Source organism: Anneissia japonica, unplaced genomic scaffold (assembly GCF_011630105.1).
Source record: "Anneissia japonica isolate Jap-2015-1 unplaced genomic scaffold, ASM1163010v1 scaffold287601_len214881_cov132, whole genome shotgun sequence".
Taxonomy (NCBI): Eukaryota; Metazoa; Echinodermata; class Crinoidea; order Comatulida; family Comatulidae; genus Anneissia; species Anneissia japonica.
The window spans coordinates 171960-183346 of NW_022687211.1; the positions used below are offsets into that span (position 1 = coordinate 171960).

Below are 11387 nucleotides of genomic sequence, written 5' to 3' on the forward strand. Positions count from 1 at the left end.
TGCGGAGAATCGACTTCGATCAAGGAGCTATGGACACTTGACGTGGAGAAGTTGTTGCAGGATGTTGTGAGTCTGGTCATTACGATCTTCCTTTTTATTCTTGTCTTTATATTATCTCTTTTCTTTTTCTTTTTCCTTTCCATCCCCCCCCCCCTTATTTTTCTCTTTACCTCCCTCTCTCCTCTTTCTTTCTCTTATTCCCAGCCCGGTACGTGACTCTCCTTTCATTCAGTGGACTTCTTGATTTTGGTCTTACCTGAGACAACTATTATAGCTATTGCAGTTGTTGTTGTAGTTGCTACAGTTTTCTCAGGGCTTAGAGACTCCTGTATCAAACTGTTCAGGGCATCTTAAAGAAGGAATTCCCATCTATTTTCTCTATGCTCCTCCTTGTCGTGACTTATCAAATTCTTGTTCCACTACGGGAACGTTAGTTTGAGCGGCCTCTATAGACACGTTGTCCAGTCGACGAAAATGTGACGTCATTAGGATGTAAACAATATGGCTACTGCTAACTACAGCTGAAATTTGACTTACAAAAGATTTGATGCTTTAAAAGGTGATAGTGACCGTTCTATGTCTTTCTCAAAGTTGATATTGTATTATTGATTATTTACACGGATTCTGAGTACAAATATTTAGGTCATAAAGGAAGAAAATGGGTGGAAATACAAGCCAAGTTGAAGCTGGTGGAACGGCGGACACACGGGATCCTCAGAAAATTAACTCCGACAACGAGAGGGTTGCCCGACTTGCCAGAGCCATGACAGCGAGACCCAATGACAAGAGGCCTAGAAATGACCACCCGTTTTGGGAAGATCAGGAGGACGAGGATCATGATGGTTACAAGGTATTAGCCATGTTGAACCTAATTTTCTCCCATGTCACAAAATCCAGGACATACTTTACTCATCGCAATTGTTTGAATGGTTGTATTCTGGTACCATCATCCTAGACTACCTAGGCCCCTAGGCCCTAGAGAGAGGCTAGCCTCAGCCTGGCCCTAATAATATGCCTAAGCTTAGGGCTTGCTTAGCCTAGGCCTCTAGTAGGTAGTATCCTGTAGTAGTAGGGAATCTCTAATCCTAGTATATTATTTTATTAATTGTATGCCGCCTATAGGCTATACCGGCGCTAATGCACTTTTGCACACCACATCCAAAATCAAAAGCTACTAGGCCTAGGCCTCGCCTAGGCTAGGCCTATATAAATTACTTAAATATTCATAGACATGCATAAATGACTTTATATTGTCGATTTACCGTAAAAATACGCTATTTTAAGCCTATACTTAGGTCTAGAAGTCAGTGCCGACGTTAGTATCATATTATGGCCTACGCCTAGGCCTACTGTTTAAATAAATACAGCAAAATAATTACAGTAGGCCTAGGCCTACCTAGATTTGAATTAAGCTCATTTAAACAGATCTCACGGGCCTAGGCCTACAGTAGGGTCCCTGCATCTGTTTTTATTGTAACAAGAACGACCACTGTAGCAGGTCAAAACGGCACATAGAGAATATTATTAGATTATCACTCTTTAAAAAAAAAAAAATAATGAGGGATGAGTGAAGGTGAGCTTTTTTTTTAAATCAGAACAATAGACAATTTTATTGTTTTGTTATGATGCTGTTGAAAATCTTGATGTGGCAAAACAACAGCAATGACAAGTACCAAAATGGCAATAACCATAAACCAAAAAGTCAAAGACTCAAAATCAATGCCAAGAGCATTGCAAGCGTTGCCGGACAAGGGCCGCAGTTTATTATAATTTTTCAAATTTTCTTGAATTGGCCTGATTGTCTGCAAACAAATCAAATATTTTTCCTCTTTTTTTCCAGTGTTTAATCGTGTTTTTTGTTTTTTTCATTTTTTTAAACACATCCACAATAAATTGTTTAGATGCCATATTTTGTTTTTAAAGTTGTATGTACCTATTCAAATGTTTACTTTTGATATTGTTGTGTTTCCCCAATCTTTTTATTATTGAATTTGTCTGTTGTTATATTTTTATCAGGACATTAACCATTTCATTTAAGACCTTTATATTTGGTATATAATATAGCAGTATGAAGACCATAGAAAAGCAAAAAATTTGAATTACAATTATGTTAAAACAGGTACAAGTATCGTTACAAATCTTCTAAAAACTTGAAGTTCGTCTTATACAGTATGCAAGCCTTATATCCGAGTATATACGGTAACATCCGATTCATACAACTTTGTAACATTGTATTCACTTGCCCTCCGCAGGAAAGTATGTACATCTTGAAACAGTTATACAAAAGAATGGATCCAACAGTGATGAAGACATTGGGGGACGCTAAGGGCGAGGTAAAGTTGTCCATGAAATACGACTGGCAACGCAAGCTGCTTCTTGTTAAAGTTGTGTCTGCACGAGATTTAAGTGCAAAGGACTTGAGAGGGAAGGCATCTGATCCTTACATAAAGGTCGGTCATCAAAAAATAATAGCTTCAATCATAATCCACCATCAGATTCAGTTATTGTCATAGAAAACTATATACAAAAATAATAATAGCTTCAATCATAATCCACCATCAGATTTAGTTATTGTCATATGAAAACTTTATACAAAAAAAATAATAGCTTCAATCATAATCCACCATCAGATTCAGTTATTGTCATATGAAAACTTACTTTATACAAAAAATCGCATAGATAGTTGTTACGCAGTTCAAGTTTGCGTAAATATATTGATACCATTTTTTTCTACAGCCTTGGTATTAAGTAATTCTGTTGGCAATCAGACAATAATTACATTGATAACATAAGAGAATTTCGTATAATACTGGCAATTTTCTTTGAGATATGAAAATGTAATACATACTTCAAGTATTGAAATACACGCCATCGTGTTGGGATTCAGTATTTCGACGTTAATTATATCATCATCAGGAATTATGTCATCATTCCTGATGATGACATAATTAATGTCGAAATATTTAATCCCAACATGATGGCATGCATTTCAATACTTGGAGTATGTATTATGCTTTCCTATCTGAGATTATTCAGTGGATCTTTCGGTTTTTAAGATATTTTCCTAATTATTCAATTCAACCTACGGTACCTTTTCAATAGGCCTACACATCTACATCACCTAAGGCAGTACTCGCCATGTTGTATGACCGTCGTAAAACAAATCAAACTCCGAGTGCTAGACGATGCGACGCTCTCTGCTCATTGCCACTGCTAGTCTGAATAGATCGTCATTAAAAATGATTTGATGCGGACGTGTTGTGGTGTTGCAATTTTCTAAGATACTGTGTCTGCAAAGAACAGTCAGTGTCAATGTGCTAAATTGCATGTAGACGTGGCCCGATACTACCTTGCGGCCGTAAACAGGTGCTTGTGGTTACATGCTCACATCATTCTACAACGACAGGAGTTGAAGCGAAACATAGCATTGGGGTAACCCCTCCTCCACTCTTCCAAAAGATAATTGGGTTCCTTAATTTGTACACAAATGCGTACACTGGACCTCCGTTTTAAGTCCTTGTCCGAGAAGAGTTGGTTCTACCAACCAAACACTGGGCAGGGAGTGGCTTGAACCAGCGCCAATGTTAAGGCTGTAGTTGGCCCCGGTGCCCCTTCTTTATCGTTATGTCACTTGATTCAACCGAGTGACATTTCCTAGTATATCTAAAGGACGGTGTCATAGGATTTGCTCACCTTAGCCCCATTTTCATTCAGAATTTTTTTTACCTCCTTTTAGCTTGATCTTGTGCCTGACAGCCACTCAGAAGGAGCAAAGTCTACATCAGTGGTAACCAGGAGCCTAAGTCCCACCTACAATGAAATCTTAACATTTAAGGTGCTGGAGGAGGACTTGGTTGACACCCAGTTGAGGGTGCAGGTGATGAGTCATGACCCCATGGGTAAGGATGATTTCATGGGGGAGAGGATCATACCGGTGGGCGAGATGAATCTCAGTAAAGTTTGCACTGATTGGTACACATTGCAAGCGGAGGTATTTGCACTCTCATTATTATTATCATTTTTCTTTATTATTATTTTTATTTATTTGATATCTTCCAGTATTACAGTAGAAAAGTTTATTTCTATCTGCAATTTTATCAAATTTTTCTATTAGTAAAAGATAAATAAACAAATAATTAATAATTTAATAATCTCTCTCTTTGTATAATATCCTGTTTTTTTTTATACTATTTTTAATATTAGTGTATGTTTTAGCTTAAATAAATAAATATATAAATGATAATTCAATAATTGTCTTGCAGTAATTAAAAAATATATACTGTATAATATTCAATGTGTGTTTATATCCCTTTTAAAATATTTTTTTAATGTAAAAAAAATGTATGTGCCGTTTTCCACAATTCTTCACTGTTCAAACAAAGTACTTTATTAAGTATTTTCTTTTGACTTGATTTACATTTGTAATACTTTTATGAGGATATGTATCTTTTTTGAGGTGCTTAATATTATTGAAGTATTTTTATATACACTGTCAGTATTAAGAATAAGCCCATATAATATTCTCAATAAGTATAGGACTAAAATATCCCTGCTCACTCTCAGTTATGCTTCAAGGTTCTCCTACCGTATATACTAGCGTATAAAGCGTTCTCGGATAAAACGCCCCCAAGTTTGAGAAGATTTTTTCGAAAAGTTTTGTATGGTGGGCGTATAAGACTACCCCCTTGTTTCATAGTTCAAATTCCTACTTTTTTCTGCTTTTAAGGTTTTGACACTGCATGTGGCTGGCTAAAAATGGAGCGAAATGCAAGGCCAATCTTCCTAATACTACCATTTTATGAGGTTTCAAATTATGTTCATCAAAATCCTATTTCTCAATATTGAAAATTGTGTTGATTCATTCTAACATTTAGTAGCTTCTGCGTAGTAGTAAATCCACATGTTACGAATGTTCCGCACATAAGATGACTATGATTTTAAAAATCCAAATTTCGTATGTCATACATATAAGATGATTAGGGTAATTTAGTATTTTAGGCCTCGTTTATATGCGAATACAGTATATACTGTACTAGTTGTCAATTCAAGTCTATCAACTGGGTCCTAAACCAATCAAACTCTTGCTTTAGACCAATTCTGTACTTGAATATAAAGTTATTTATATTGATTGTCCACTGATCCAGCTATATCGTCAGTAATGTACTCGATGAAATTCATACGGTGGTTGTAGTCTACATAGCAATATAAGAAAAAATTCCAATGCAACCTGTGTTGTTATTTGGTAATCGTTGATTGTTGATGTTTTTTTTTTAGACGGATTTAGATATTAAAGGAGAATTAGAGATAGGATTGCAGTTCCTGCTACCAGACACCCTACAAGTTAGCATCTTTGGGGCTAGCCAACTTGTTTGCCGTGACCCTGATAAACTGCCGTGTCCCTACGTAAAGGTAATAATTCCTGGAGTGCCAAAGGTTGAACAAACAAAGGTAATTATTAAGTTATTGTACAAAAGATTGTAATTGATTGTATGTAAGTTTCAAAGCGCTTTGTTATCACTGATCATTGAATCAACATGAAGTGTTGTTGCTATATTGGTGCAGTAGCAGACAATCTCACTAGGTTCCCATTTTTTGTGTAGACTGAATTCCAGTCCCTAAATTATGCTTTACTCAAAAATGCTTAAAAATAATCAATTTTACCACCAATGGCGTTTCATAATACTTTTTGTATGGCATTCTATCTATATTTTTTTCTAATTCCCATCAAAATTTCAACAACAACTTTCTCAACATACACACAATACAATACATAATACTGTACGATTAATTCTATACTTTTCACCTTCAGACGTGTTACTACCCTAACATTCAATACAATAGATGTATGCACTAAGAATAATCAAGTTGTGTAAAAAATGGAAAGTGATTTTATAAGCTTGCAAGGCAATACATCCTACTTCTTTAACGTCTTTATAATATAATCAGTATGATCGCCTCATGTTTAGCTATTGTTCAGAACCACTCCATGGTATTTGTATGTATCAACTTGTTCTATACATTGCTCTTTATTACAACTTGTTCTAAAGGTTGCCTATTTATCCGAAAATCTCTCACTTAATCTTTCCTTAGTCCTTGTAGTATTGAGCTCTAAATGGTTAGAGTCACAGTAGTTGAAAAAAATGGTTAATTTCATTCTGAGTAATCATCATTTGTAACTAAACCAGTTGTCTCAGTGTTATCGGCAAACTTTACAAAAAGTAAAGTATGATGAGACGATCTATAATCAGACGTATAAAGTATACCAAAATAATAATAATAATAATAATAATAATAACAATAACAATAACAATAACAATAACAACAACAACAATAACAATAACAATAACAATAACAATAATAACAACAATAACAACAATAGTAATAATAATAATAATAATAATAATAATAATAATAATAATAATAATAATAATAATAATAATAATATTATTATTATTCAAGTATTTATATAGCGCTCTTTACCAAAGGAGGCAACATGGTTCCTTGTGGAAACTGGTGTTAGTGTAAGTGTTAGCTGACTGCTGCTAATTTTGACAAACTGTGTGCGACTTGTTACAAAGTTAAGAACTAAGCAAATATTAAATGGAAGATCTATTTTACTCATTTTATCTGCTAAAATATGAGGCTGAATTGTATGGAAGGCTGATGCAAAAATCATAAAACATAATGTGTGCTGATTTTCCATTTCCAGGCCTATTATTTTCTAAATGAGAATAGAGCATGTCAAGTGAAAATAAATTAGCATCTGAAGTACTACATGAGTATCGATATACACAAAGAGACATTACAATGTATAACCAATGATTTAGAAGATATGAAAATGATAGTCATGATTGTTCATACTTTTTAGATTGTGAAGAACACATTGGATCCAGAATGGAATGAAGTATTCAATTTCCCAGTAGCAGAGGAAGAGCTTAGTAGCAGGTTAGTACATAGGTGTAATCACCCTTTCCCCCCACTCCCCCTTCCCCAAATAATATTTTTAAAAATCTGTATCTCATGAACTTAACTCATTTAGAAGGATCTGTTGTAAAAAATGAAAAAAAAAAAAAAAAAAAAAAAAATCCTCTGGGCCTGGCTGCAAATTTTACAATAGAAGCAAGTGTGCTAATGGGCCAAAAATGCGACTTTAGTTTTATTTAATCATCATTATTGGCAGACGATGGTTAGAAACAAGGTATGAAATAAAGTCCCCACTAATGAATGGGAATTAAAATTTGACAATAAATATATCAATAATATGGTAGCCCATGTACATTTTTAGTATGCTTACTTTTATTGGATGAAAATATTTAAAAATTGTTTATACCTTGTTTAGTGAATTTAAATTTTTAATTATCTCCAAATTGAAGTATAAATAAAAATAAAGTTTTGTTTCTTCGGGTGGCAAAATTGTTGTGCTATGAATATAGTTAATAAAAAAAAAATAATAGTAATAATATTATAGTAATTATAATTATAATACAATTACTTCATTGATTTCTTAGGAGATACCATGGCAGTGGAGGTGAGTGCGTCATCAGGTGTAATATTAAATATATTTTTATTTGTAGTCAATGGCGGACAGCCAGATTTGCCGAATGAAAACGCATCTGTAAAATGGTTAAATACACTTAATGGTGAAAATTCATCACTCCTAATTAATATTCATGAAATTTTTTTCTATCTATAGGTATATTGTGTTGCATTTGCTGGACAAGGCATTCGTGGGTGAAACCGATGCACTCGGTCAGATATTTATAGATCTTATGAACCTAGATATAAATGTTGGTTACACTGGAAAATTTGCTTTAGCTGACCTTGTAAGTACATCAGTTATTTATGATTAATTAGTAGCAATCCCACACATTTTGTAGATAATTGTGCATGAGCCCACATTAAATCTACCAGTCATAAAGAGTAAGAACATTCTAAATGTATTCATAACTGATTGGCTGAATGAACTAATATGCAGCACTTGGGTTTATTTATGTTTTTTTTTTTTTTTAACTGTCGGTCCAGATTTTCTTATTGATTCCCTGTTGCAATAATTTTTTTTTAACTTATTGTAAATAATATGTCATTTAAATTTTTAATTAATTAGCAAATTATTTATTTTTGTACTTGAATTCTTAACTTAATGTTGCCTTATTAATTGTAATGTCTCATTGTAGTTTTATTCTAGTTTTTATGTGTTTATGGTGTGTTTGTGGTGTTGTTTTAAAATGTTTTTTCTCCCCTTTTGTTAAACTTCAATTTTGAATCAGAGATTGCAATAAAGTTCTTCGTTTTCGTATTCGTAACACGACTTACCTTTTTATCTTTTTCTATATTTGCAGAAAAATTCCAATAAAGTGAGGACCAAATGGTCACAGACGGCAACAGTGCAGGAATTCCGTGAGGCGATGTATGCCCATGCGGTGAACCGCTATCCAAAGCTGGTCTTTCAAAAGCACAAGGGAAATAAAGTGGTGACAGTCTCAAGCAGGAAGGCTGGTTCATCTGCAAAGATCAGGATCATTGATGGAATGGCGATCTAGAAACTATGTACGAGGATTATTACATTAAAAAAATGACAGCAGCACTTTAAAGACTGAAGTTGGAACCTCATTGCATTGTATGACCGTCTCACGATGAATTAAACTCGGCTGTCTGTGAGCGCTAAACAACGAAACGCCCTCTATTGATTGTTGGTGGCAGTCTGAATGGATTGCATTAAATACGATCTGTTGCATTCACATTGTCGCGTTTTTCACAGAATCACATCGGCTGACGACTGTCGTGCGTATTGTGTACTGGGCTTATCTTGTATAAAATTTATATCATTCGTGCACGCAGTGGACTTCACCAGGAGACTGTACAAATGGGATAAGAAACATCTATAATACAGCAATGATAATGAGGGGAGGTCCTACAACAACAAAGTATGCAAATCTGGTGAACAAATCATCTACTGCTCTGTAGAAATAAGCAACCCTAATAAACAATATTCAAAGTAAATAAGATGTAAAAACTGTAGATAGCATACAGTTAAACTTGTCTAAGTCGACTTTGCCCAACTCGAATAATTTCTAAGTCGAACTTATTTTACATGCCAGATTGTTGTGTTTTCCATTAATTAACAATCTGTAAGTCAAATTTTATCTAAGTCGAATGTTATCCAAGTCGAACAATTTTTCAATGGTATTTTTTATTCGACTTAGGCAGTTCAAATGTATAAGGATATGAATGTTTTTTTTTATTTTTTTTTTTTTTTTGTCAGAGCATTTTAATAATTACATAAAGAAACGATTTATATTTGGGCTTTGCCTTTTAATGTATGATTAGACTTTTTATGACAGTGTGTTGTGTCATATATGTGACTAGCTCTGGGAAAACTAACTTCTAGTTTTTGATATTATTCGATGCAGCATGAAATCTTCTTTAAAGCAGTGTTTGATGGAAATTATTTAAATATTAGTGAAATTATGAGTATTTAATTTATCGCATATCAGTCAAGTACTGTACTGTACGTTTTGAGAAAAAAAGTTTCAGAAATCAATATTTTATTAATAATAAGATTTGTATTTTTAGTAGAAATAGATCATTGATCAATAATATGACAATATGAACTATGTTTGTAACCTGACATGTTATCGTACTGAATGATTAGTACGTTCGCAAATACTTGCGAAAAAAAAAACTGTGATTCGGGTGGGAATCGAACCCATGACCTCTGGACTTGACCACAAGACTTGCATTTGGTGGTCAGTGATGAAAAATGCCATCGGAATAGTACTATAGTACCCAATGCTACTGAGCATTCAGTAGGATTGCATTTCAGATAGGGCAAACATCGTTCGTGTTATTTCTCCTGATAAAAAAAAAAAAATCCATTTGAGCACTGTACTTAAACATTCCCAACATGTTTGAATGTGTTGGTAATACACCAATTAACATTTTAATAATTGTTTAGATTGTATATATCCAATTAAACAAATAGTGTTACCATGCATACACTATTTAATGGAATTATATTTAAAAAAAAAATATTTAATTATAGTACTGTACAGGTATGTGTATATGTAATACCTTTGATAATTACAGTTTTTATTAATTTAACAAAACATTCCGTCCACATTAAAAAGGTTTTTTAAATATATTTTCTACAATAAAAGTACTGTAAAATTCATTTCACCACTTGTTTTGTGGTTAAGTTATACATGTACATATTTAGGATTATTATTTTATTTCGGAGTAAAACACTATATTTTCAGATATACAGTACTGTATGTATTGTCTTGTAGATCTGCATAGTTTGGAATATATGTTGGATGTACAAATATCAGACAATGAGAATAAAATATCAGCTTGAGGAAAAGAGATTGTTTTATTATTTATTTACAAGGCAAAATCACTGAACTTGAGACAAACATTGTTTGATGCACACAAAATGTTGATATGTTGTAGGACGGATTTTTGACAAAAAACTGGGAACAATATAAAATAGATTTTTTTTTTTAATATTTAAAAACTTTAGGGAAAAGGGGCATAACCACCTTTTTCTTTCATGGCTTATTTCAAAGTCTTTTTAATAAAAACTATAAATTTTGCTAAACCTATATGTAATCATAATTTTGCATTCATTATAAAATTAATTATTTTTAATAATACGTACACAAAATGGTCCCGTTTCAGATGCGGCCATTGACTTTTTGCGAAATCAAGGTGCCCTATAATTTTCCCTGGCTCAGGGCCCTCGAATTTCGCTGCTGGCCAAGTTCACCGACACATTTTTAACACATTCAAATTACTGGAGGTTGGTAACTATGGCAATACTAGAACAATTATTATGAAACCATGGCTCACAATCTGTCTCTTATACACATCTAGATGTGTATAAGAGACAGGTGCGTATTGTGTACTGGGCTTATCTTGTATAAAATTTATATCATTCGTGCACGCAGTGGACTTCACCAGGAGACTGTACAAATGGGATAAGAAACATCTATAATACAGCAATGATAATGAGGGGAGGTCCTACAACAACAAAGTATGCAAATCTGGTGAACAAATCATCTACTGCTCTGTAGAAATAAGCAACCCTAATAAACAATATTCAAAGTAAATAAGATGTAAAAACTGTAGATAGCATACAGTTAAACTTGTCTAAGTCGACTTTGCCCAACTCGAATAATTTCTAAGTCGAACTTATTTTACATGCCAGATTGTTGTGTTTTCCATTAATTAACAATCTGTAAGTCAAATTTTATCTAAGTCGAATGTTATCCAAGTCGAACAATTTTTCAATGGTATTTTTTATTCGACTTAGGCAGTTCAAATGTATAAGGATATGAATGTTTTTTTTTATTTTTTTTTTTTTTTTTTCAGAGCATTTTTTTTATTCC

General features: G+C 33.3%; 1 protein-coding gene across 2 annotated transcripts; it reads left to right on the forward strand.

The window, feature by feature from the left end:
- The first annotated feature begins 474 nt into the window (after positions 1-474).
- LOC117118357 (double C2-like domain-containing protein beta) lies at positions 475-11355 on the forward strand. 2 transcript variants are annotated; one of them, XR_004447034.1, is made up of 8 exons: positions 475-850; positions 2253-2450; positions 3737-3991; positions 5275-5448; positions 6869-6945; positions 7694-7823; positions 8340-8781; positions 10890-11355. XR_004447034.1 is itself a non-coding variant. In XM_033262934.1 (7 exons), the coding sequence occupies exons 1-7, from the start codon at positions 659-661 to the stop codon at positions 8538-8540; spliced, it is 1227 nt and encodes a 408-aa protein (XP_033118825.1). In that variant the 5' UTR covers positions 475-658; the 3' UTR covers positions 8541-10498. The 2 variants fall into 2 exon arrangements, 1 of the variants encoding a protein (XP_033118825.1); XM_033262934.1 differs by lacking the exon at positions 10890-11355 and having other exon boundaries at positions 8340-10498.
- The last annotated feature ends 32 nt before the right edge of the window (positions 11356-11387 follow it).